Below are 27,377 nucleotides of genomic sequence, written 5' to 3' on the forward strand. Positions count from 1 at the left end.
TGATTTCTCCCTCATGAGCCAGGGCAGGGGATGGGACTTGCATGACCCACGTGTCCCTGAGACTTCCTTTGTGAGCACGGGGATCAATGAGCCCCTGGCTGCCAGAGAGACAGACTGGGCTGCTTCCCAGGGAAGAAAGCCATTGGCAGGCCAGCCAGGCTGTCTGTGTCTGCTGATAAAGAAGCTCATTTTGCATGATATGTCACTGGCAGAGTTTCCAAGAGCGCATGTTGTGATCACCGCGTGTGTGGGGAGGCCAAATTGGAGAGAAGACAAGTCAGCATTTCCTCTCCTATCCCGAGGGCCAGAGAAACGCCCCCAAGGCCAAGGGAGTTCACTGCAACAAGTCTGTGGATGTGAACCATAAGAGAGCTGAGGGTGGGTTCTTCCCTGGGCTTCACAAGTGCCAGTGTCTGAAGAACAGTCTGAACTGTTAAATTCCACCCCACATGTGTCTCTGTCCCCAGCACACGCATGAGTTTCTCAGGAAGCCTGTTGTGCTCTACCCAGGTTTGGATGGTGGCTTATTGGGACACCAGAGGTGACATGTGCCATAGAATGCATAGTCATCCAATCTAAAACCACTTACCAGAGTCTCTTTTAAAATTTTATGTTAAGTAAGTGCTATTTGCAATAGCACTTATAATCTCAGGGCTAGGATGAAAGAGACGTTACTGGAGCCTGCTCGAGGCAATCGACGATTAACAGGATGATGAATGAATGAATGAATGAATGAAGTGCTATTTGCAAAGTTACTGGTGGTTGGGACCAGAGCAATAATATAGCCGGGAGGGCCATTGCCTTGCACCCACTGGCCTGGGTTTGATCCTCAGCATCCCTTATAGTCCTCCAAGCACTTCCAGGAGAAATCACTGAGTGCAGAGTCAGGAGTGACCCCTGAGCATCTCTGGGTGTGGCCCAAAAATCCAAAAAAAAAAAAAAAGTTATTGGTAGTTGAACTTTGGGCATACAATATTTCAATATCAATCCTACCATCAGTGTCACCTTCCCTCCACCAGTGTCCCCATATTCTCTCCCCACCCCTCCTGTCAACTTGACAGGCACATTACAGAGTTCCACTGGTCGAAGCTTAGAGGTCATGTTTTCCGTGTTGTTGAGTCGGTGTTTGGATATACGGCCACACCCCTCTCCCATATCATCCATACAACTGAAGCCCCAGTGCCTGTTCACCTCTTCTCTCCCGTTCTCTTCTTCCCCCCTGGATTTCTTTCCTTCTCTGCCCCTCTCCTCTCTAAACACTGGGATCGAGGGCAACTTAGGCCTCCCCCTTTACTGCAGTACATTTCCTCAGTGTTCTAGAAACCTCAGATAAGTGAGATCATCTTGTGTTTGTTAGCCTTTCTTCTTCCACTTACCAGAATCCTAATGATCCTCTTTTAGCCAGACGAAGAGCTAACTCTTTTTATTTATTTATTTATTTATTTATTTATTTTGCTTTTTGCTGGTGATGCACAGGGGTTACTCCTGGCTCTGCACTCAGGAATTACCCCCTGGCAATGCTCAGGACACCATATGGGATGCTGGGATTCGAACCCGGTCAGCCGCATTTAAGGCAAATGCCCTACCCGCTGTGCTGTCGCTCCAGCCCCAGGAGCTAACTCATTTTCACTAGGCACCTAGATTCTCTCAATCTTTTCCAGTTGCAGATATTTGCAAATCTCGAGCCCTCCCATTGGATGTGGAGAAGAGGTTACAGCTGGAATGGCCCTCCCAGGAACTACTGCTGCTCCGAGAACAGTACGAGAAAAAGTTCAATATCACCACATACTCAAGTAAGGAATGCATGACAGCTGCAATGTCCAGCCCCCAGTACTGAGCCCTTTCGGACCTTCCCTGCCTCGTGTGACCCCGGCAGTGGTTGGGTAAAGCGCTGAGATACTCACATGTTGTCGAGGGTAAATGGGATATCTGGAATCCCAAACTCCTTTTGTTTTCATGTAATTTTTCCCCACTTTTCTTTAACTGACTTTGCGTACCCATCACAGAGTGTACGCAGTAAGAGATACATTGAGCTTGTAGGGTGGCTGTCCTGGGGACGTCTCGCTATAGATCTCAGACTACAGTGCTCATGCCGGATTAGTCTTTCCTAACCCTAGCAGAGTCCTTATCCAGCTGTTACTCTTAGGATCGTGACAGCATCTGTCCATGACCAAGCTCTTAACTTATAGTTAAGCATTATGGCACTTTGGCCTGGCCCATTTCGATGCCAGGGTAGCACATAGCTCACAGCTTGCCCTGGGTCCATTCAGTCCCTCATCGGGAACCTACTTTTGGGGTGCTAATAAACGTCAAATATATTTTCTATACGTAAACGGATCTTGTCATAAATCAGTTAATCTCCAACTCCATTAAAGGGGCAACAGAACATCAACCACCCACAGCATTAAGTATCATTTGAAACAAATTACTGTGGCACGGACTATCAGAACTCCCCATGGATTTTAGGGAATCCATAGCCCAGTTTTTTCTGGGCAGGAGCAGGGGAATCATGTTAGACATTATTCTAGCTAACCTTTAGAGAAACACAATCTTGCATGATCTTTCTGGAGCCTACATGGCCAGTTTCCGGCATCTTTTCCTTCCCCTGCGACTTGGGCCTTCATAGTTTCTCCTTCCTTCCTTTGCAAACTATAACCGGGTGAGTTTAACTCCAACAACAGCATGAAAATACAGGACAATACAAGTTCTTTAGCTGCGTTTGGAAGCATTCAGCTTCTGATTGGAGTTTTCTATTTTCATTTCCCTGTCGTGGTAACCGCTCCAACCATACTCATTTGGCCTGTGTGCCTACAGTTAGAGTGCCGAGAGTCTCAGGTACGGAGAGGTGACCGACCCCTGGCCCCGACTGGCTTCACCCAAGCGACTCTCAGCAGCACCCACTAGTGGGAGAAAATAGCGAACGCCTCTTGTGGCAAGAACACACTAGTTGGGCGGAGTGATAGTACAGCGGGTAGGGCGTTTGCCTTGCACACGGCGAACCCAGGTTCGATCCCCGGCATTCCATCTGGCCTCCAAGCATCGCCAGGAGTAATTTCTGGGCATTGCCGGGTCTGACCCAAAAGGCAAAAAAAATTAAAAAAAAAGAAAAAAAAAGAACACATTAGTTGCTTCTTTCGTGTCCTGCTTCCTTAAAACAGGTGTCCTGGAAGATTTAACGATATTTCCTAATCCTCGGGCCTCTTGATGCATTTCACATAAACAGACAGGACAGAGATACTTCTCAGAAGAACATGAACTCACAACTATAAACCTGTCAGGCAGGAAAGGGAAACTTTGTCATAGATGGAATTTGGGTGTGACTGCAGGAGGACACCATCATTACAGTAATCACACTTAACAAGCTTCTCCTCACTGGCCTTCCCCTCTCCTCTGTGCTCTCCAACCCCTCCCCACCCAGCACCCACCCTCAGGCAAATGTGCCTAGTCTGGTGTCCGGGAGAACCACAGGGCCAGCCTGGGCCAGCACCGAATGTGTCATTTTTTGGGGTTTTTTTTTTTTTTGCTTTTTTTTTTCGGTCACACCCAGCGATGCACAAGGGTTCCTCCTGGCTCTGCACTCAGGAATTACTCCTGGCAGTGCTTGGGGGACCATATGGGATGCTGGGAATCGAACCCGGGTCATCTGCATGCAAGGAAAAAACCCTACCCACTGTACCATCGCTCCAGCCCCCCCAGAGTGTCATTTAGATGGTTTTCATCCCCGGGATCTCTACCCCCTCAGAGATCAGGGACCAGATCTTGATGGTGAATCAAATAAGAACTGGGAGTGTTTTGCTGCTCATTGTGAAAAGGCTGTAGGCTACATGGGCTTGTTTGTTTGTTTGTTTGTTTGTTTCTCTTCTCTCTTCTCTTTCTGGTTGGTTTGTTATTGAGATGCCTCGGGTGCTGACTCTTTTTGGGTTTGATTTGGTTTCTGTTTTTTTCGGCCACACAAGGTCTGATGCTCAGGTTTTACCCCTGGTTCTACACTCAGGAATTACTCCTGGCGGGCTCCGGGGACCATATGGGATGTTGGGGATTGAATCTGGGTCATCCGCATGCAAGGCAAGTGCCCTACCCACTGTATTTTCTTTCTTTCTTTTTTTAATTTTTTTTTTTATTGAATCACCATGTGATACAGTTACAAAGCTTTCATGTTTGAGTTTTGGTCATACAATGATCAAATACCCATCCCTCCATCCGAGCACATTTTCCATCACCAAAATCCCCAAAATCACGCCCCCCCCCCCCCATCCCAACTCTTTCCTTGCCTGTGTAGCAGACAGTTTTCACAATACTCTCTCTTTCTACTTTGATTACATTCAATATTTCGACACCAGTCTCACCACCACTCAAACCTGCCGAAAAGGCAATGCTAGACAATTTGTTTTGTATTGCTTGTTATGGATAGCATATAGTAGTCCTGGGATTCTAGAATTTTTATAATCAAGGTCTGGTGAGGTCTCTGCAGCCAGCTGCTTGGTTCCGAGATTTGTTTGTGTATCTCTGGATCACGGCCAGTTAGGAGCTTACTAAGTAGCCAACTTTGACCCAATGTACTTTCACTCCGGCCCCTTTTGATTTTAGCCCAGAAAGTTGAAGATTGGACTTAGTCATTTCTGCTAACAAAGGACTAAGTGGCGGTCGGAGAGAGGTCAGTGGGCTGGACTAATGCTCCGCCCGCAGAAGGACTGGCTTTGGCCCAGCACCACCCACAGCTGGCCAGCGGGTACCGAGCACTGGGGAACCGAAGGACACAGAAAACAAATGACAAAATATGCAGAAAACTGCAGTATTTATACATGAGATCTTGGTTGCAGCTCACATTACATTAAAGTTGCTACTTTCATTTTGACATCTGAGTATTTATCTCGGCACTACCTATGATCACTCCTGAGCACAGAGCCTGGAAGAGCCCAGAGCTCTGACAGACGCAGCCCCCAACCAAAAACAAAATGAAATAAGGTAAAATAAAGTAACATCATTGCCACTCTTAAAAAAAAAAAAGTGACAGTAGGGGCAGAATAATAGTAGGGTAGGGCTCTTGCTTTGTACAATAGCACACCTGGGTTCCATCCCCAGCATCCCATATGGTCCTCTGAGCACCAACAGGAGTAATTCCTGGTGCAGAGCCAGGAGTAAGCTCTGAGCACTGCTGGTTGTGGCCCAACCCCTCCCCAATCCCTGATACCCCCCACCCAAAAAAAAGTGACAATAGGTTAGAATCATGATGAAGTTCTATTGAACATTTCCTAGGGGGTCTTTTTTATTTTTTGCAAGTGTTTTGGGGGGATGGTTGGAAGGGACCACACCCAGCAGTGCTCAGGGGCTGCTCCTAGCACTGTGCTCAGGCGTTACTCCTGAAGATGGTTAGGGTGGTGCTATGGGTCAAGCCAAGATCAGGGTGTCTAAGGCAACTGCCTTAACCCAACTATCCCTCCCATTCTTTGTGGGTTTAGGGTTTTTTGGGGGGGAGGGGAAAAAGGTGACACAACCAGCATACTCAGGGGTTCCTCCTGGCTCTGCACGCAGGAATCACTCCTGGTGGTGCTCAGGACACCATATGGGATGTCAGGGATTGAACTTGGGTCAGCTGGGTGCAAGGCAAATGCCCTATCCACTATACTATCTCTGCAGCTCCTTCTGGTCCCTTGTTTTATTTTTATTTGATTTTGGGGGCCACAGTTGTCTGTGTTCAGGGGTTACTTCTGGCTTTGAGCTCAGGAAACACTCCGGACAGAACTTGGGGCTGCCAGGGATCGGATCCAGGTTGGCCGCGTGCAAGGCAAATGCCCTATCCACTGTACTACCTCTCCACCCCACACTTGTTCTGCTTCCAAATTCCTAAGTCATACACGAGTTTTTATGTTTTATTTGAAATAGAATTAAATTTACCAATATTTAGTGGGGCTGGAGCGGTAGCACAGTGGGTAGGGCGTTTGCCTTGCATGCAGCTGATCCAGGTTCGATTCTTCTGTCCCTCTGGGAGAGCCCAGCAAGCTACCAAGAGTATCCCACCCAAATGGCAGAGCCTGGCAAGCTCCCCATGGCGAATTCGATATGCCAAAAACAGTAACAACAAGTCTCACAATGAAGACGTTACTGGTGCCCGCTCGAGCAAATCAGTGAACAATGGGAGGACAGTGCTACCGTGCAGTGCAGTATTTAGGGACGGTGTTTGTGAGCAGAGCTGGGTGGTTAAAGGGGCTTATGGCATCCCAGGATGGGCTTTCCATCTGTGCTGAGCACTGAGGCACCAAGGCAACTGGGCAACACCCCCAATTCCCTGGAACTCAAGACCTGAGTGCCAGATCAAAACTTCTAGAATATTCCACAGGTCTCCATTCCATAGTTGGAGCAAATAAACTCACCATGATAGATTTTTTTAATTTCCCAGTCTGATTGTGTTCTCCTTTCCTCACAATCGTATTTGTTCGTGAGAACTGGGGTTCCTTCCCTTGAACAGCAGAAGTGGTCACTCATTCTACAACTGGGGCCAGAAGCCTCCTCCCTGCGCTGCTATTAACGACCATTAAGCTCACCACTCACCTTTCCTTTGCTTGTGGTTTTTTGGACCACACCCGGCGATGCTCAGGAGTGACTCCTGGCTCTATGCTCAGGCATTACTCCTGGTGGTGCTCAGGAGACCATTTGGGGAGCCAGGAAGGGGTCAGCACCAGGCAGGTGCTCTACCCACCGTGCTCTCTCTCCAGCCCCCGAACCGTGCCCTTCTCCTTTCAGAGAGCGCTGTGGATATGCTGTATATGTTCGCGAATTGCTCAGGCCTGGACTTGATCTTTGGTCTAAACGCACTCCAGCGCACAGCCGACTTGCAGTGGAACAGTTCCAACGCGGAGCTGCTCCTGGAATATTGCTCGTCCAAGGGGTACAATATTTCTTGGGAACTTGGCAATGGTGAGTACTCCTGGGACCATTTCATTTAAAAGGAGGTTTCTAGCAGCATTATTGCTCCCTACTTATAACCGTTTTTAATATTAGCAAGGACGTTCCTGCCTCAGCACTTTTGCCCCAGTGCTGGGCAGAGCCACTCCGGGCAGGAGCACGCCTTCCCTCGGCCAGATTCTGGTGAGATTCAGCTCAGTTCTCTTTGCACGTAGCACAGGTCCCTGGAACCGGCGATTCCCAGGGCTCCTGGGCTCCCTGCAGAGCCTTGGGGTCACCTTGGGCCTGTTTCTCCTGAGAGGCTGGACTCCCGCAATGGACCCTTTGGTTCCTTTCTCTGTTTCTCATCTTGTGAATGAATCTCAATCCCTGGCTCCCTGGCCAAATTCCCGTAGGTCTCTGAGTCCAGTTGAAGTGCTACTGAGTCCTTCGGAGTATAGTTGTTTGTTTCTCTCAAGTGGGAGTGATCCCTCTAGCATTTGTGATATGATTAACATATAAATTTTGCAGTAATGTATATTCTACTTCTACATACAGTAGCCACAATATAAAAAGCTGTTGTGTTTTTTGAGGGTGTTTTGGGGGAAGCAGGGGCCATGCATGACTAGAGGTGTTCAGGGCTTACGCCTGGCTCTGCACTCAGGGATCACTCTTAGGAGTGCTCAGGGGACCATACGAGGTGCCACTTACAAGACAAGCACCTTAGTTGCTGTACTATCTCTTTTTTTTTCTTTTTGGGTCACACCCGGCAATGCTCAGATGCACAGGGGTTACTCCTGTCTCTGCACTCAGGAATTACTCCTGGCGGTGTTTGGAGGACCATATGGGATGCTGGGGATCAAACCTGGGTTGTCCGTATGCAAGGCAAACGCCCGACCGCTGTCCTATCACTCCGGCCCCTTGAGATTATTTTAATATACCCTCATACCTCTATTTGAAAACTATTTTTTTAATTTAAATTTTATAATGCTGCTGTCGTGTTTGTGTTAAGATGAAAATTTTTTCTAGGCAAATCATTATTCGGAGAAATGCTCTTTTTCAGAACCTAACAGCTTCAGGAAGAAGTCTGGTGTTTTCGTCGATGGCTTTCAGTTAGGAGAAGATTTTGTTGAGTTGCACAAACTTCTAGCGAAGTCCACTTTCAACAACGCAAAGCTCTATGGTCCGGATATCGGCCAGCCTCGGGGAAAGACTGTGAAGATGTTGCAGAGGTGAGAGTGGGAAGATGCAGGACCACTTCTCTGAGAAGTAGTACTTCTCCGGGCCGAGCAGTAGGATGGGGGAGGGCATTTGCCTTGCATGCTGCCAACTGAGGCTTGATCTCCAGCATCCGAAAGCTCGCCAGGAGTGATCCCTGAGCACGGAGCCAGGAGCAACCCCTAAGCATCACCAGGTGTGACCCAAAAACCTTATAAGAAAGGAAGGAAAAGGAGGGAGGGAGGGAGGGAGGGAGGGAGGGAGGAAGGAAGGAAGGAAGGAAGGAAGGAAGGAAGGAAGGAAGGAAGGAAGGAAGGAAACTATTGTCCTTGGGGAAGAAGCCCCCTAGGCCAGTGCTGCTGAGTCACTTGCTGCCTAACTGAATAGTCTCTTGGGTTTTTGTTTTGTTTTGTTTCGTTTTTTAGATTTTTATTAGTGAAACACCATGAGGTACAGTTGTAGATTCACAAATTTTTGTGCTTGGGTTTCAGTTATAAAGTGATCTTGTTTGTTTTTGAAGGCCTCCTAAGCGAGACTGAGCAGGTTTTCAGGGGTCCCGCAGATGATTCTCTGTCAGCTGAGCCATTAGCCTGGGGAACCCTGTGCTCTGGGTGCTGCAGTATTGGGGGTATCAGGGCTTCCCCCCTGGTTCTGGAGGCCTCTGGGACCACCTACAGCTGTGCCCTGGGGCCTTCAAGCCTTTACCCCACTGATGTTTGGGGGACACGTGGTACCAGGATTGGAAACTGGGTAGAATAATGTTCCACGGGAGATGGGGAGGCAGATAGCACTTAAGGTGAAATGTGTATTAAAATGAGGCAGTTGGGCTAGAGAAATAATATATTGGGGTAAAGTGCTTGCCTTGCAGGCAGCTGACTCAAGTTCGATCCCCAACAGCCCTTATGGTCCCCCGAGTACCTCCAGGAGTAATTTCTGAGTGCAGAGCCAGGAGTGACCCCTGAGTATCACTGGATGTGGCCTCAAAGCCAGAACTAAATGAATAATAAAATGAGGAAGTTGGGGCTGGAGCGATAGCACAGTGGATAGAGCGTTTTCCTTGCATGCGGCCAAACCTGGTTCTATCTCCAGCATCCCATATGGTTCCCAGAGTACCACCAGGAGTAATTCCTGAGTGCAGAGCCAGGAGTAACCCCTGAGCATCACTGGGTGTGACACAAAATGCAAAAAAAAAGGAAGTTGGTGTGGGATTTGACACTGCCGGGAGTGATCCTTGAGCACAGGACCAAGGAGTAAGCCCAGAGCACCACCGGAAAGTCCCAAAACAAAGAGGAAGTGCATGTGGGTCTGATCCTAAGGAGGAAAGGGCGTTTCGAGGGAATAGAGCTTCTGAGCGTCTATATGGTAGGAATTGTGCATCCGAACACTGCTAACAAGGAACGCTTTCTCCTAGTTTCCTGAAGGCCGGAGGAGCCGTGATTGACTCTGTCACGTGGCACCAGTGAGTCTGTATCTTCTGATTTCCAAGAACACATGCCTCTTTTGCTTTTTATCTCATTTGCCCAAGCTTGCTTCTGATTCACTGCCAGGTGACCTAATAGTTCAAGTAGGAAATAGTCTCAAACATGATTGTATTAGAATTGTACTGTGAGTCAAGCAAAAACTTAGCCTTATTTTAAACAATGCGGTGGTTTCTATAAGATACACATGCCCCATAATTTAACGCAAGGAGCAGTGAGTGGTTATAATAAATATTCTTACCGAAGAATGATAAACCCTTGCTTGAGGGCACTATTGTAGCTGTGTCCTCTTAAGACCCAGAAATAGACCCTTTCACCTGCCTCTCTGCCCAGTAGGATTCCTGCTTTTTCTAACAAGGGAACGGGAAGAGGGAGGAAGGAGAGAGTGCTGAGCCGTCCAAGGTTACAACCAGAAATTCAGGTGTGTCTGTTTTCTCATTGTTTTTGGGATCCTTTAGTTACTACCTGAATGGACGAGTTGCCACCGAAGAAGAGTTTCTAAGTCCTGACGTTTTGGACACTTTCATTTTATCTGTGCAAAAAATTTTCGAGGTAATAGTCTTTTTTCCCCCTTTTGGACCTAAAACATGAGTCCTTGTTTTACAGTCCAGCTACTAATAAATTCTGTGTGTAAATGAGCACATTTTTCTAGTTGGTCCAAATGACACCGGAACCCACCCACCTTGGTGCCCCCAGCGGTGGTCTTACCTTTGCTGTTGATAAGAAATGAAGTTTCTTATCTGGATTGCCTTTGTGTGGGTAGGTGGGTGGAGGCGTTTGTTGCATTGTGGGTCATACCCAACAGTGCTCAGGGGCTATTCCTGGCTCTGGGCTCATGAAAGACCATATGTGGTGCCAGTGATTTGAACTGGGGTCTGCAGAATGCAAGGCAAGTGCCTTACCCTCTCTCTGTGCTGTCTCTAGCCCTAGAAGTGAACCACACAATTCAGTTGGTGGGGTGGGGGGCTGGGGGTTTTAAATGGAGACATGTTAGGGTCCTTGGGGGAGGGAGGTGGTACACTGTTGATGGCTGTGGTGTTGGAATGATGTGCATGAAGCGCCATCATTCACACTTTAGTGAATCACAGAACTTCTATCAGTTTTTTTTAAAGACTTCTAAGAACCTTTTAGTAAATTGAAAACTGTCATCAACTGTAAAATGGGACAATTGACATTCCCCCTACCTTGGTAATCCAGTCACTTTTGCCTGAGGCTGGGGCCAGAGCCATAGTCCAGCAGGTAGAGAGCACTTGCCTTGCATGTGGCCAACTTGGGTTCCATCCCCAGCATCCCAGATGTGTGGAGTATGTGAAGGGCATTTGCCTTGCACATGGCGGACCCAAGTTCTATCCGCACCATCCCATATGGTCCCCCAAGCACTGCCAGGAGTAATTCCTGAGTGCAGAGCCAGGAGGAACACCTGAGCATTGCCAGGTGTGACCCAAAAAGCAACTGTCACTGTCACTGTCCTCCCGTTGTTCATCGATTTGCTCGAGCGGACCCAGTAATGTCTCCATTTTTTTGAGACTTGTTGTTACTGTGTTTGGCATATTGAATACGTCATGGATAGCTTGCCAGGCTTTGTCGTGAGGGCGAGATACTCTCGGTAGCTCTCTGAGAGGGGCGGAGGAATCGAACCTGGCTCGGCCGGGCTGGCTGTGCACAAGGCAAACGCCCTACTGCTGTACTATCGCTCCAGCCCCCCCCAAAGCAAAAAATAAATAAATAAATTACCTGAGACCTAAAGGAGTAGGAACATAGTTTGCAGTGATGGGGGACCGTGATTATGGAAATAAGGGTTCAGATTGCTAATCTTCAGTGCACATAGTTGTCTGGCTGGCTTGAAGTTACCACGGAGATTTTCCTGTTCTCAGGTTGTGAAGGAGACCACACCCCACAAGAAGGTTTGGCTGGGGGAGACCAGCTCTGCCTATGGGGGTGGAGCGCCCCGGCTGTCCGACACCTTCGCTGCGGGCTTCATGTGAGTGACGGGCCCTTGCCCCACACCTGGTTCTTTTCTGCTCAGCAGAAACGCCGCATCAGTCAGAATGTGGGTCAGAGACGGTTTCTGGGCTGACGCCTAAGATCATGCCAGATTTTGTGAGAAGATGCTGCTGAGTCCTCTTGTTTCCCAAACCCGAGGAAAGCTGCCGTCTCTCTGTTCCAGGTGGCTGGACAAGTTGGGCCTGTCGGCCAAAATGGGCATAGAAGTGGTGATGAGACAAGTGCTCTTCGGGGCCGGAAACTACCATCTGGTGGACCAGAACTTCGAGCCTATGCCTGTGAGTGAGCTGTTTGCCCTTCTGGAAGAGTCCATTCTCTGGGCCAACTCAGTACTCTCAGTAAAGCAAACCAGGGAACTCTGAATTGTGGAAGAAGCCTGATAGAGCATGCATTCCAACATTTTTGTGTCTAAAGAGAGAAAATTTAGACATAGGGGTAATTATGTATGTGGACCATGAGGGGCATACTTTAATGCTTTTCCGTACTTTATTTATTTATTATTTGGATTTGGCGTCACACGTGCCAGCAGTGCTCAGGGCTTTCTCCAGGCTCTGCACTCAGGGATCACTCCTGGTGGGCTCAGGGGACCATATGGGATGCTGGCAATCAAACCTGGGTCAGCTAACATGAAAGGCATTTGGCTTACCCGCTGTACTGCCTGTCCAAGAGGCGCGCGCGCGTGTGTGTGTGTGTGTTTTAAAAGAACTAATTTGAAATTTTATGACTCAAATTTTATGAGGTAAAGTTGGATCAAAACTGTTCTGCAAAATAAATCATTATATATTCTATAGGAATGATCTTAGGCGTCATTCCTACTTTGGACAAACTTGCAGGCTATCGAATGTAGCCTGCCCACAGGGCAGAGTCTGGCAAACTCCCCGTGGCGTACCAAATATGCCAAATACCAGTAACAATGATGGGTCTCATTCTCCTAAAGAGCCTTGAATATAATTTCAGGGTTAGGATGAAAGAGACGTTACTGGGGCCTGCTCGAGGCAATTGACGAATAACAGGATGATGAAATGAAAATTAAATGAAATGAAATATTCTATAGAGGGCTGGAGCAGTAGCACAGTGGGTAGGGTGTTTGCTTTACATGCTGCTGACCGGGCCAACCCGGGTTCAATTCCTCTACCCCTCTCAGAGAGCCCAGCAAGCTACCAAGAGAATCTCGCCTGCACAGCAAAGCCTGGCAAGCTCCCCGTGACGTACTCAATATGCCAAACACAGTAACAAGTCTCACAATGGAGATGTTACTGGGCCCACTCGAGCAATCGATGAACAATGGGAGGGCAGTGCTACAGTGCTACAGTGCTATAGTCTATAGAATTCAAAGCTTCACAGCTGTTTTGTCATAAATTTTGACTTTTTGTTGTGCTTTGGGCCATACCCAGCAGTGCTCAGGGCTTTCTCCTGGTTCTGCTCGCAGCGATCACTCCTGGCAATGCTTGAGACATAAACGTGGTGCCGAGTATTGAACCTGGGTTAGCTACATGCAAGGCAAGCATCCTACCCCCTGTACTATCATTCCGACCCCTTATAAATTTTACTGTAAGACAAGCTGGTACTGTACATTTGTTATTTAAAATCTCACTGTAGGGGCTAGAGCGATAGCACAGCAGGTAGGGTGTTTGCTTTGCGTGTGGCTGACTCGGGTTCGATTCCCAGCATCCCATATGGCCCCCCAAGCAGCGCCAGGAGTAATTCCTGAGTGCAGAGCCAGGAGTAACTCCTGTGCATTTCCAGGTGTGACCCAAAAAGCAAAAAAAAATAATAAATAAATAAAAACAAAAACAAACCAATAAAATCTCACTGTAGGGGCTGGAGTGATAGTACAGTGGGTAGGGTGTTTGCCTTGCACATGGCTGACCTGGGTTTGATCCCCGGCATTCCATATATTTCCCCAAGTAGAGCCAGGAGTAACCCCTGAGCATTGGCAGGCCAGGTACAACCCTAAAAGACAAAAAAAAACCAATTTAAATAATAAAATAAAAATCTCACTGTAAAAATTGGCTCTCTCGTGGGGTTGGAGATAAAATACAGAGGTTAAGGTGCTCATCTTGCACGCAGCCAATCTTGATTCTGTCCCAGCATTTATATGGTCCTCCAAGCCCCTCCGGGAGTGATCCCTGAGCACAGAGCGGGGATTGAACCCCGAGAAGTGCCAGTACTGCCCAGCCCCCATGAGTTGACTATTTTGTTAATAATAGCTAAAATATTTATTAACAAAGTCTCATTTCCACCCCACCTCTGACTGTACCTGGCACTAAATCTGGAAAAAAATAGTCTGGAACCAAAAAGACAGTGCAAGGTGGAAGGTTCTTGCCTTGGACGTGCTGAGCTGGGTTTGACCCCTGCACTACATCCGGTCCTCCAAGGGCCCCCAGAAGCGATCCCTGAGCTCAGAGTCAAGTGTAAGCCTTGGACACAGCCATGTGTGGCCCCCAAATCAAAAAACTAAGAAGAAGAAGAAAGACACAGGAACATGTGAATGTCAGAATGAAAGCCAGAATAATATAATTAGAGCAAGCCTGACTTGGATTTTTATAGTCTAAGATGGCATCGAAGGATATCTATTTTTTAAAAATAATTCTTTGGGGCGACAGAGTATAGCCCGAAACCCAAAAGAAGAAAGAAAAGATATTACCCTCAGATCATGCTGGTATTATGAATGAATCCTACCTCTGTGATAAATAGATAATTTGTACGACAATTATTTGCTTGACGTTGTTGTTGAATAGAGAAATAAGATCCTTTTCCCCCCCCTCTCGTCTCGCCAACCTGCACCACTAGGACTACTGGTTATCTCTTCTCTTCAAGAAACTGGTGGGCAGCACTGTGTTCGAAGCACGAGTGGACAAGCCGGACAGCGGCAAGCTTCGAGTTTATCTTCACTGCACAAGCACTAACCAGTAAGGAGGTCACTCGCTCTGCACAGTGACAGCACGTGACTTTCTGCTCTAATGATCTTTTGTTCTATCTCCAGCCAGTGGGTTGAAGGTGTGCCAAGGTTTTGATTTTAATTGTTGGTGTTTTTTTTTTTAATTTATAGTGATTGGGAGGCAGGGTCTAGAAAAGCAGCTTGAACATAAGCTCTTTCATCCAACAAAGATTTGTACAAAGATTTTTTTATTTTTCTAATGCAAAATGCAGTTTTACCTTGAATGTAAAGACCAGACTAGAAATGTTGGGACTACAGCGATAGTACGACAGGTAGGGTCTTGCATGCAGCCAACCCAGTTTTAGTCCCTAGCACCCACTGAATGTGCCAGGATTGATCCTTGAATACAGAGCCAGGAGTAAGAGAGACTTTTATAGTTCAGTACTCTGAAAAAATGAATCTCTCTCTCTCTCTCTCTCTCTCTCTCTCTCTCTCTCTCTCTCTCTCTCTCTTTCTGTGTGTATGTGTGTGTCTTTCAATCTGTCCTTTCTAATAAGAGGGTATTAAACGGTTCATTTTAGTCTCCAAAGGCAAGAGATGATGAAATGTTTTGAAAGGGTACAATCTGAAAACCTTTCATAGATTTAATTTCTTTCATGTTTCAGTATTTTCATAAGACTAGAAAAAGCCTTCATATTATTTGGTTTATAAGTTGAATTCCCGTGAATCCACAAAATTTATTTTTCTCATTTAACTGCCCTGTGTGGTAGACCGGCTTCCCAGAAACTCAACCTGGTGACGTAGCAAAGATCACTCCAGCCCAGGAAAAGGTAGTGTTGGAGCAAGCTTTGCGATCAGGGCTTCAAAATAGCATCACTTGGGGCCGGAGCGACAGTACGGAGGGTAGGCTGCTTGGCTTGGACGCAGCAGACCCAGGTTTGGTTCCCGGCATCCCATATCGTCCCCCTAGCACCGCTAGGAGTAATTCCTGAGTGCAGAGCCAGGAGTATCCCCTGGGTGTGACCCAAAAAGCAAAACAACAACAACAGCAACAAAAGCAAAATAGCATCACTTGAGGCACTGCTCTGCTGCCCACATCACTATATGCAATGGACGCTCTTTCCTCTCTTCCCCGCCCCTCCTCTCCCCTTCCCTCTGCTCTTCCTCTCTTCTCCTACCCTGTTCCAAATGCAACTTTTTCGCTTCATTCTTCACCTCCTCTTGAAATTCTTTGCAGCGAGGAAGGCGGGTGATGCTGTAGCACGCAGACAAGGGCTGACTTTCCTTTTCCTGCACAGACCCACAATCCGCAGCTCCTCGAGACGTTGGGCGGTGGGGCCCAGCACCTGTACCACATAGAGCAAACGGGTCCTGATGCAGCTTGACAGCTGCTATGGGGCTGGCAGGCCATGAGCACTTTACCAGCCCTAAATGAAGAGTCATAAAAGGAAGGCTACATAAGTAACAAAATGGGAGACTAACACCCAAGAGTGGCTGGGATTAGTACCAGGAGGTTTGCTCCATGGCTTGGAGGCCAGCCACACGTGCTAGGGGAAAAGGGAGCTCAGATAGAGAAGGGAGCACCAAATCAAGGGTGTTGGGAGGATCCTCCCAGGATGGGAAAAGCATGCTTAAAGTAGACTATAGACCAAACATGATTGCCACTCAATGCCTCTTTTGCAAACCACAGCACTCAAAAGGAGAGAGAGAACAAAAGGGAATGCCCTGCCACAGAGGCAGGGTGGGATGGGGGGACGGGGGGTGGGAGGGATGCTGGGACACGTGGTGGTGGGAAATGGGCACTGGTGGAGGGATGGGTGTTTGATCATTGTATAACTGAAACCCAAGCACAAAAATTTGTAAGTCTACAACTGTACCTCATGGTGTTTCACTAATTAAAAAAAAAAAAAAAAAAGGAAGGCTACAAAGGGGTCGTTATCCCGGGAGGTGATGCTAAAACTTCCTGTCAGTGGTTGATATTTTAATTGTTTCTATAGATAACAAGTTTTACTGAGTTGCATATTTGCTTCCAGTCCCAGGTACAAAGAAGGAGACTTAACGCTCTATGCCTTAAACCTGCATAATGTGACCAAGCGCTTGCAGTTGCCCAGTCATTTGTTTGACAAACAAGTGGACAAGTACCTCTTGAAACCTTCAGGACCTAGTGGATTACTTTCCAAGTGAGTAGTTTGCCTTGTGCATTTTATGCTGTCCGCAAATGTTGAGCAGAATAGAGACCATTGCTAGCAAAATCAAAGTTGGCTATTTTTAGTTACAATGATTTTTTTTTATTTTATAAAAAAAAAAATTTAGGGGCTGGAGCAATAGCACAGCGGGTAGGGCGTTAGCCTTGCATGTGGCTGACCCGGGTTTGATTCCCAGCATCCCATATGGTCCCCTGAGCACCGCCAGGGATAATTCCTGAGTGCAGAGCCAGGAGGAACCCCTATGCATTGCCAGGTGTGACCCAAAAAAGCCAAAAAAAAATTTAGAAGCACCATGATTTACCAAGTTGTAACACAATTGCACAGTGGTTTCAGTGTTCCAACACCAGTCCCACCCCAGTGACCCATTTCCCACCCACCACCCCAACCTGCCTCTTTGTAGGCACAAGCAGATTTGCTTCATATTACCATAACACAAAGGCAAATGGAATTATCCAAATACGGGGGGCGGGGGGGGGGGGGGCTGTAGCCATAATACAGCAGGCAGGGTGCTTATTTGCCTTGCACGCGGCCGACCCAGGTTCGATCCCCGGCATCCCATATGCTCCCCGGAGCACTGCCAGGAGTAAGTCCTGAGTGTAGAGTCAGGAGTTACCCCCGAGCATTGCCATGTGTGACCCTCCCCACCCCACCCCACCCCGTAAGAGTAAGTTCGTGATGATTATTCTAGCTCCCGGTGGTGTTACTAAAGTCACGGTGCTGGTGTGTGCTAGCTGGGCCTTCTGTGGCTTGTCCAGGCCCATTGAGGCTTGTAGGGGCGGGGGCGTCTTCCACGCAATTTTCCCATCAGATTTGCTGTGATCCTGCTGGACTGGGTGAAGCACTTGCCTTGCATTCGGCCAACCCAAGTCCAGCCCCCAAAACCATACATGGTCCCCCGAGCACCAGGAGTGCTCCCTGCAGAAGCCAGAGCTCCTGAAAAAAATAAAAACTAAAATGGATAATCTGGGGCTGGAGCGATAGCACAGCAGGTAGGGCATTTGCCTTGCACGTGGCTCACCCGGGTTCGATTCCCATCATCCCATAGGGTCCCCCGAGCACCGCCAGGAGTAATTCCTGAGTGCATGAGCCAGGAGTAACCCCCGTGCATCGCCGGTGTGACCCAAAAAGCAGGAAAAAAAAAGGGATAATTTGGGTAGGGGAGATCGCCCTAGAGGTCATTTATACAAGCTTTGTGTGGCCCAGGCCTGGCTTTGATCCCCGGCACTGCCTGAGCATCAGCATCACCAGGAGTAGACACAAAGCAAAGCAAACATTCCCAACAGCAGCCACAGGTGTGTGGCCCAGGAGTAAGAAGCCTGGTCCACAGGTCGAGGCCAGGAGGTATTCTGACAGCTCTCGCTTTCCCAGCTGACTCAGGATAATGATTCTATGGAGGGTGCTCAAATCCCCTCTTCTCCCTGTTTCCTGTGGAACATTCAGCTGCCTCCTGGCCTGCACTAGTGACTCCTCCTGGCTCGCGTGGGCTTTTGAGTTCGCTACCCAATCCGGCGCGATGCCCACTACCCATATTTTCTTTGTATTTTGTTTTTTTGTTTGTTTGTTTGTTTTGGGGGGGAGTGGTCACACCCGGCGATGCACAGGGGTTACTCCTGGCTCTGCACTCAGGAACTACTCCTGGTGTGCTGGGGAACCATATGGATAGGATGCTGGGGATCAAACCCAGGTCTGCCACATGCCAGGCAAATGCCCTCCCCGCTATACTATTGCTCCAGCCCCCCCCCCCCATTTTCTTTTAAGGGCAGTGGATTGCCATCCCTCCAGGCTGAATATGCCCATTTCTTCCGGAATTCTTGTCTTCGTTGTATTTATCGGCCCTGTTGCAGGCGGATCATACATTTCATGCTTTCTAAATGGAAATTGACAAAGTATCGTTAAAGTTCCCTTACCCTAAATCTATTTGATAAGTATATGCTTTTTCCTCTTATACTTTTCTCCTTTTTAAATATTGCCTGAAGGCAAGAGGCGGGTGGAGGGAGGGGGTAACCCGGAGACAGTGGGGGTGTAAGCAAACACGGAAGGAAAGTGTGGTATTGGATCATTACAGGCCTGAAGCCCCATCAATATTGTAAATCGCAGTGCTTCAAATTAAAAAAAAAAAATCTTTGTTAATTTTTGCAAAAAGTAGCCCAGAGAAGCGTGATGAACACACACTCAGCCCAGAGAAGCGTTATGAACAGAGAAACACATCATTGAACAATTGTTCACCAGAAAGAAAAATCCTTTGACGAGAAGAACACCTACTGCCTACAGAGGGTCCTTCGGAGCAAGTGTTTCATAGATATTCGACCGGATATTTATTAAAAAACATTTTCTTAAAATTTAGTCTCAGGGTGCTGGAGAGATAGCACAGCGGGTAGGGCGTTTGCCTTGCACACGGGCAACCCAGGTTCAGTCCTCAGCATCCCATATGGTCCCCCGAGCACCGCCAGGAGTAATTCCTGAGTGCAGAGCCAGGAGTAACCCCTGAGCATCGCTGGGTGTGACCCAAAAAGCAAAAAACAACAAAAAAAAAATAAAATTTAGACTCAGGAAATAGTAAGCACTCGAGCACATGGCTCATATGTGCTGAATCTGGCTTTGCCCCCTGTCTCTACCTCGCTCCCAGCATTGCAGTTACAGTTCTGCAATACTGAGTAAGCCCTGAGCTTATATATATATTGGTTTGGGGGTCACACCTGGCGGTGCTCAGGACTTATTCCTGGTTCTGTGCTCAGGGATCACTCCCAGTGGGTTCAGGGGACTAGATGGGGTCCAGAGGATAGAACCCAGGTCTGCCGCATTAAAGGCAAGCCCTTATGGCTGAACTACCCAGCCCCAGTAGTTCCTCTTTATCTGGATAAATTTTATCCAGCACACCTTATTCTGCCAATTTCTTCTCACTTTACTTCGCCCAAAACTTGACAAGCTCATCCTCTATGTCTTTGTCATCGTGTTGCTGACTTCAAAATATGACACAAGATACTGCTCTCCAATCAACCTTGCCCCATCACCCCATTGCTATGATGCTTTAAGCTCATGCTAGCATCTTGACACCTTCCTCTAGCCCTATTTAGAGCAGATTAAACACTCCAGCTGGATGCTCTAATACAACTGTATTTCATCGTCTTCACCTACAGTCATATTGTTATAATGGCCCAATTACCATTAAACTCTGCGGCTTCTCCAAAAGTATTTCCGACACTCCCTGTGTGCTTTCATACGAGGTCCTTCATCTCATGCGCACAGCGCTTGCGGCTGTCATTTGGAGAGAAGCACTCTGTTTGTGGTTTCCTGATGACGGTGTGGCATTTTCTTCTTTGCGTCTTCTAAATACTTCTAAGCACTGAACCACACCCCATACCCGCAGACTGAGTCCCGTTGCTGTGAGGGCTTGCCAGCCCACATCCTGAGCAGATGCCTGACAAGAAAGACATAAGGAACCAAGTGATAGTACAGTGGGTACACATGCTTGCCTTGCGTGTGGATGACCTGGGCTCCATCCCTGGTACCCCATACGGCCCCCTGAGTCCTGCCAGAGTGATCCCTGAGTGCAGAACCAGGAGTAAGACCCAGAGCACCATCAGGTATGACCCCAAATGTCACCCCCCACCACCAGAAAAAAGTAAAGAAAGATATGAGGTATAGAAATGGAGCTGACCCTCTAACGCAGATTAAACAGCCATCAGTTCTTCACTGACTGAAACTTAGTGAGAATAGAGTATGAGAACTTAAAAAATTTTAAATGTAAAGAGAACTGAAGAGGTAATCCAGGAGGTACGGCACTGCACCTGAGCACTGCCAGATGTGGCACAAATACCACCCTGCCCACCCCCCACAAGTGGGGCTGTAAAAATGCTAAATTGTAAACAATCAAATGTCTCACACCAGACATTTAAGTAACCTATGTGTTCGAGCAATGAAATCCTGTGAAACTTTTAAAATGATGTAGTGAATGGGCAAGAAAAAAAAATCAAATCTTGACATGCTTATTGACCATAGGTATAACAGGCTTATTTATAGTAAAAAATATATGTTGATATGTATATCTTTTCTAACAGCTGCATAATATTCCACTGTGTAGATATACCAGCGTTTCTTTTTTTTTTAATTTTTTTTTATGTTATACAAATAAGGTTGTTTTATTGACATTAAATAAGACAGCAAAAAAGTTAGGGTATAGATGAGAAACAACATTTCTTATTCAGTAAAGAGGTACAGTGCAGAATAAATTAAATAGAACCAACAAAAGATGAATACTCCAATGTTTTAACATCATAAGGCTAAAAGGCATATAAGTAAAGTGAAGCAAATACTGACGACTAAATGGGAGTTTATATTATGCTCCTATACTAATAATACTTCTTTTATTTTTCTTCAGTGTCTTAGGGACGGTTTTTTTTTTTCTTTTTTTATTAGTGAAACACCATGAGGTACAGTGGTAGATTTACAATTTTTTGTGCTTGGGTTTGATTATACAATGATCAAATACCCATCCCTCCACCAGTGCCCATTTTCCACCACCATGGATAATATCCCCCCCACCCCCATCCCCCCATCCCCCCCCTGCCTCTGTGGCAGGGCAATCCCCTGTGTTCTCTCTCTCCTTTTGGGTGTTGTGGTCTGCAAAAGAGGCATTGAGTGGCAAACATGTTCAGTCCATAGTCTGCTTTCGACATGCATCTCCCCACCTGGGAGGATCCTCCAAACACCCTTTATTTGGTGCTCGCTTCTCTATCTGAGCTGCCCTTTCCTCTAGAATGCCCGACTGGCCACTAAGCTATGGAGTAATCCTCCTGGTGCTGATCTCAGCTATTCTTGAGTATTAATCTCATATTTTGTTACTTTATATCCCCCAGATGAATGCAATCTTTCTTTGTCTATCCCTCTCTTTCTGACTCATTTCACTTAACATGATACTTTCCATGTTGTACCACTTGTATGTAAATTTCATGACTTCATCTTTTCCAACAGCTACATAGTACTCCATTGTGTATATGTACCAAAGTTTCTTTAACCAGTCATCTGTTCTTGGGCATTCAGGTTTCTTCCAGTTTCTGGCTATTGTAAAGAGTGCTGCAATGAACAAACAAGGGCAGATGTCACTTCGACTATACATTTTTGCCTCTCTGGGATATATTCCCAGGAGTGGTATTGATACCAGCGTTTCTTTAACCATTCATCTGTTCTCAGGCACTCAGTTTTTTTCCAAATTCTGGGTATTGTAAACAGTGCTGCAATGAACATACAAGTGCAGATGTCATTTTGACTATACATTTTTGTCTCTCCAGGATATATTCCCAGGAGTGCTATTGCTGGGTCAAATGGGAGCTCAGTTTCTAATTTTTTTGAGAATCGTCCATACCGTTTTCCAAAAGGGCTGAACCAGTCGGCATTCCCACCAGCAGTGTAGGAGGGTCCCTTTCTCACCACATTCGCGCCAGCACCGTTGCTTTTGTTCTTTTGGATGTGGGCCAGTCTCTGTGGTGTGAGATGATATCTCATAGTTGTTTTGATCTGCATCTCCCTGATGATTAGTGATGAAGAGCATTTTTTTCATGTGCCTTTGGCCATTCAGATTTCTTCTTTGAGAAAGTTTCTGTTCACTTCTTTGCCCCATTTTCTGATGAGGTTGGATGTTTTCTTGCAGAGTTCAACCAGTGCCTTATAAATGTATACATAAGAAATACTTGCCCATAATTTTTCCCATTTTTAACTCAGTTTTGAATTCCAAATGAGAAGTACAAAAAATATTAAATTTTTTGTAAACTATGGTTTAGTCAAATAAAATCTTTATTTTTTCCTTTTTAACCATGGTGACATACAGTGGTTGTTTGTACTGTTTCACTATAAACTGGCAACTTACCACACCAGCCCTCTTCTAAAAAGGTCAGACCTGTTGATATTTTCTTTCTAAGAGTAGATGGGACTTGGGACTGAAGAGATGGTTTAGCAGGTAGGAGGGTGCTTGCCTTGCACATGGCCAACCAGGGTGCAATCCCTGGCATCCCGTTTGGTCCTCCAAGTCTGCCAGGAGTAATTCCTGAGTGTAGAGTCAGGAGTAACCTCTGAGTACCACTGATTGTCTGATTGTGATCCCAAAACCAGAAACAAGAAAAGAAAGGAAGGAAAGAAGGAGAGAGGGAAGGTTGGAGGGAGAGAGGGAGGGAAGAAGGAAGGAAGGAGAGCAAAGATGGGACTGACTTGGAATGTCATTGCCCTTTGCAGATCCGTTCAACTCAATGGGCAGGTTCTGAAGATGGTGGATGATGAGACGCTGCCGGCCCTGCCGGAGAAGCCCCTGCGCCCTGGAAGTGCCCTGGGCTTGCCAGCTTTCTCCTACGGGTTCTTTGTGATAAGAAACGCCAAAGTGGCTGCTTGTGTTTGAAAATGAAAGGCACGCAATTGTCCTGAGATTCACTTTTCCAAGCCTGTTGGGAATAAAGCAAAACACAAGTTATAGGAAGACAAAAAATACCTTACCAAAAACGGTGGGAGTTTTGGCCACTGGCACAGGCTCAGTACTAGCCAAATTTGGCACAATCTCTGTTCTCCCAGAGTAGTCCACTGCTAGTAATAGTAAGTTAGTGATACCTTATGCCAAACACCATTCCATATATTACTTTTATTTAAGTTATTAAAAATGTACATGAATGTCCCCCCATGAATGTTGATAGGAGGCAAGTAAGTGAAGGATATGAATTTTAAGAAAATGCTGAGCTGTTTTACTTTCTCAAAAACGTTATTAGGTGGACAGAGAGAGAGCACAATGGGTAGTGCTTTGCATGTGGGAAGCCCACGTTTGATCTCTGACACCACATATAATCCTCCAAGCATTTCCAGGAGAGACCCCCAAGAACCAAGCTTTGAATAGCCCCTGAGGTATGGTCCTCGAGCCAAAACAAACAAAAATATTGTTAAAAAATTATTGGAATTTTTTTTCCTCTATGCACTGTCCCTTTGGGCTCCCATTTGAAACTGTTTGTTTTGTTTGGAGGGGGGCTTGAAATCTTTGGGAGCAGAGTGGAGGGACATCCATCAGCACTACTGCCACAGTTCTTTCTAGTAGTGACGAGACACACTGTTTTCTCTTGCATCTCAGTTTTTAGAAGTAGAATCATCTCTCTATTTTTGTCTGCTATGAGCCGTCTCCATTAAATGGAAACACATTTATAAGAGCTAAAGCTAGAGCTTTGAATGATTCAGTACCCTTTTAACTTTTATATGTATGTGGTTTTTATATTTTCACAACAGAAATAAAGTAATTTTTATAGCCTCTGTATTGTGTGATTGTACTTTTTACATGCCATAAGCCTACAGATTCCTAGCCTTGGAAGCCTTGTTTTCCCTCATTGCTTTGTTTATTGCCTTCTGTCTTTATTTGTCCATATTATCAAGAGTTGTGTGTGAAGAAAAGAGATTATCAGAGATTATCAAGGACTCCGTTACTTGATCTTTCGCGCTTGTACCATCAGGTCCTCAATGGATGCATCTGATGCTAGCGTACGTGCATTGAAAGTACAGACGATCATTTTTGTCTTCCTTCGTTGTGGCAGCCTAGTTCAGCCTTGAGATTTTATCGGCCTCTCCTTTCTCATCCTTCTCAGTGCTGCCATGTTGGTGAAGCCTTCAGGGTCAGGTGAATGAGACCCATTGTAGTTACTGGTTTTGGCATATCGAATACACAACGGATAGCTTGCCAGGCTCTGCTGTGCGGGCAGAATACTCTCGGTAGCTTGCCAGTCTTTCTGAGAGGGAGTGATTATTAAGTGATCAAGAACTCCATCAAGTATGTTCAGTCAGGAGTAAAACCTTGTCTACTCATCCTTTTTCTGTCCCATCTGCGACTTAATAAATTCAGATTTCTCCCTTCCGTTATTATGATGGTGTCCTAAGTGCTCTCTTGAGCTGTGCTTAGAGGCAGATAATGGCCCAGAGGCTTGTGCAGGATGGCTGTAGTGGCTGCAGCCCCTGTTCAACTCCCCACGACACATAGGACCCCTCTGAGCAGCTCTAGGGCTCACTTCTGAGCATCACTGGATGTGGCCCAAACCCCCCACATGCCCCAAAAGAATTCATTTGTTTGGGGGTCCAGACCCAGTGGTCTCAGGGAATACTCCTGGCTCTGCACTCGGGGACTCTTCCTGGTGGGCTCAGGGAAGCGTGTGAGATGCTGAGGGCTGAACAGCGTCAGCCTGTGCCCACTTGTCTTATCTCCAGCCCCTGCAGGAAAGAATTCTTAAGCAGTTCCACATTGACCAGGTACGTCCCTATGCAGCACCTAGTTCTTCAGCCTCAATTCTTTCTCATCCTTTCTCTGATGGGCCACACCCAGCAGTGCTCAGGGGACCGTGGGTGTTGGGCCTCACCCTCAGGACCCTCGGGACTCTCACGTGCTGTGTGTGCTGCAGTCCTTGGTCCACTGCCTCCTCCAGCCTCGCTCCAGCCCTTTGAATCTCGCTCAGGTGGCTCTTTCAGGGCTCCGATTACCTTCCCACAGGTTGACACCTGAGCTTTACAGGGCTCTCTCTCTCTCTCCCTCTCCCTCTCTCTCTCTCTCTCTCTCTCTCTCTCTGTCTCTCTCTCTCTTTCTGTCTCTCTCTCTCCTCCTCCTCCTCCTCTCTCCCTCCCCTGTGCCCCTGCATCTTTGCTCTGTGCCTTCTACTCTCAGTCTAAACGATTGTTCAAACTTTCTCCTGTGTGACCAGCTTTTGTCTGTTAAGACTCAGCTCAAACATCAGTTTTGCAACGCCCTTACCCTTCAAGTAGACTTTATTAGAGCAGTATGTTCCTCTAGCAGTTTGGATGCCACTCTGATAGCCCTCTTTTCATTTGTTTCTGTGTTTTCACTTTTTGGAGAATATTGGATGCCTCCTGAGTTAGCCTTGTTATAACAAGGAGGAGTGTGTTGATTACAGTCCTCTAATGCCTTTTTTTGTTTGTTTTATTTTGTTTTAGTGCTCACGGCTAACTTTTCTTTGGGGAGGGGGTCATACCCAGTAATGCTCAGGGGTTACTCCTGGTTCAACACTCAGGAATTACTCCTGCTAGTGTTCCAGAGACCCGAATTCGATTCCTCTGCCCCTCTCGGAGAGCCCGGCAAGCTACCGAGTATCTCACCCGCATGGCAGAGCCTGGAAAGCTACCCATGATGTATTCGATATGCCAAACACAGTAACAACAAAGTCTCCAATGGAGATGTTACTGGGCTTGTTCGAGCAAATCGATGAACAACGGGAGAACAGTGACAGTGACAGTGCTCCAGGGACCGTATGGGATGCTGAGGATGCCCAGGTGTGACAAAAAAAAGCCAAAAAAAAAAAAAAAAGACCAAAGACTTTGTTTAAAATTGTCTTAAAACCTAGGGCAATGATGATTCTAATTTTGATGCTTTTATAACTTCAACATCACATTCTGGGAAATTAAATGATCTTTTATTTTTAGTTTTTGGGTCACTTCCGGCAGTGCTCAGGGGTTACTCCTGACTCTGCACTCAGGAACTACTCCTGGCAGTGCTCTGGGGACCATATTCTTGGCATCCCATATGTCCCCAGGAGTGACTTCTGAGTGCAGAGCCAGGAGTAACCCCTGAGCATCACCAGGTGTGACCCAGAAAAGCAGAAGAAGAAGGAGAAGGTGGAGGAGGAGGAGGAGGAGGAGGAGGAGGAGGAGGAGGAGGAGGAGGAGGAGGAGGAGAAGGAAAGAAGGAGAAGAAGAAGACCATGGAACAACCCATGAAGACACAGGTCCCCAAGGAGTACCAGCACCTCAGAAACTCTTCACTGACTATAACAAGGTTGCAAGAACTCCAGTGAAATAGTTGTGGAAACTCACATCCCTTTACGCTCATCCCGCTGGGCAAAATCTCCTAACTTTTATAACTGGGGAGTTCAGGAAGGACAACTCCATGCCAGACGGCTGCGTTAGCAAGATTGTCATTCTGGAAATTTCCTCATCCCCAGGGGCAGGGTTGCACAGCATGAGTCAGATTGCCTTGTTTGCTCTGTCTGCGTATTTGGGTTGTTGAGGAGCTGCAGTCCCTGGGTCACTCAGCAACATCCTTCATCATCCAGGCTTCAGATTGACTTGATCCTCTCTAGAAGGGCACTGCAGCTCCCCAGGATTCGGAACTCGAAGCTGCCCTCCTGGAGCTGGTCACCCACGCAGTGAACTCAGTGTCTGGGGCCTGGGTAGGAGAAGTGGCCCTCTTCAACCCAGAGCAAACCTCATGTTTACGGGGCAACTGGTGCTGAAATTCTCTTACACGATCTGCTTCCTGTTCCTGCACACTTCCTGGTGAGCCGGCTCTCCACGGGGGCTGTGGTTTAAAAACTGTAATCAGTAAAACTAAAAGCAAGATAATCTATTTTTAACTTCTCTTTCTAAAAAATTTTTATTTGGGGCCACACCGGGTAAGGCTCTGGGCGGACTCCTGGCTCTGCACTCAGAAATCACAGCCGTGCTCAGGGGACCATATGGGACGCCGAGGATTGAACCCGGGCTGCCCACTGGACTATCTCTCCAGCCCTCTATCTATTTCTAACTTTTCAAACAGTAACTTCGCAAAGACTCTTGGTGCCAATAAGCTTCAGGATACCATCTTGTCTTTGAGATGTTTTACTTATTTTTTGCTCTCACAAGTTATCTAGCCATCTGATTGGAAGCATTCGCCTGTTCCAGTTTGACTGGCACTTCTGCTGTTGTTGTTAA

At 46.9% G+C, this 27,377-nt stretch overlaps 1 protein-coding gene across 1 annotated transcript in view; it reads left to right on the top strand.

The window, feature by feature from the left end:
• The window catches only part of HPSE (heparanase), a 36,123-nt gene extending 13,058 nt beyond the window's left edge, over nucleotides 1-23,065 (top strand). Inside the window, exons 3-12 of the mRNA XM_056111142.1 lie at nucleotides 1,668-1,793; nucleotides 6,742-6,915; nucleotides 7,946-8,114; nucleotides 9,512-9,559; nucleotides 10,037-10,130; nucleotides 11,453-11,559; nucleotides 11,746-11,860; nucleotides 14,376-14,494; nucleotides 16,497-16,643; nucleotides 22,896-23,065. Coding sequence (XP_055967117.1) covers nucleotides 1,668-1,793; nucleotides 6,742-6,915; nucleotides 7,946-8,114; nucleotides 9,512-9,559; nucleotides 10,037-10,130; nucleotides 11,453-11,559; nucleotides 11,746-11,860; nucleotides 14,376-14,494; nucleotides 16,497-16,643; nucleotides 22,896-23,055 — 1,259 coding nt within the window. The 3' untranslated portion in view covers nucleotides 23,056-23,065. The remainder of the gene's footprint in view (nucleotides 1-1,667; nucleotides 1,794-6,741; nucleotides 6,916-7,945; nucleotides 8,115-9,511; nucleotides 9,560-10,036; nucleotides 10,131-11,452; nucleotides 11,560-11,745; nucleotides 11,861-14,375; nucleotides 14,495-16,496; nucleotides 16,644-22,895) is intronic.
• The last annotated feature ends 4,312 nt before the right edge of the window (nucleotides 23,066-27,377 follow it).

This window comes from Sorex fumeus, unplaced genomic scaffold, assembly GCF_029834395.1.
Source record: "Sorex fumeus unplaced genomic scaffold, SorFum_2.1 ptg000013l, whole genome shotgun sequence".
Lineage (NCBI taxonomy): Eukaryota > Metazoa > Chordata > Mammalia > Eulipotyphla > Soricidae > Sorex > Sorex fumeus.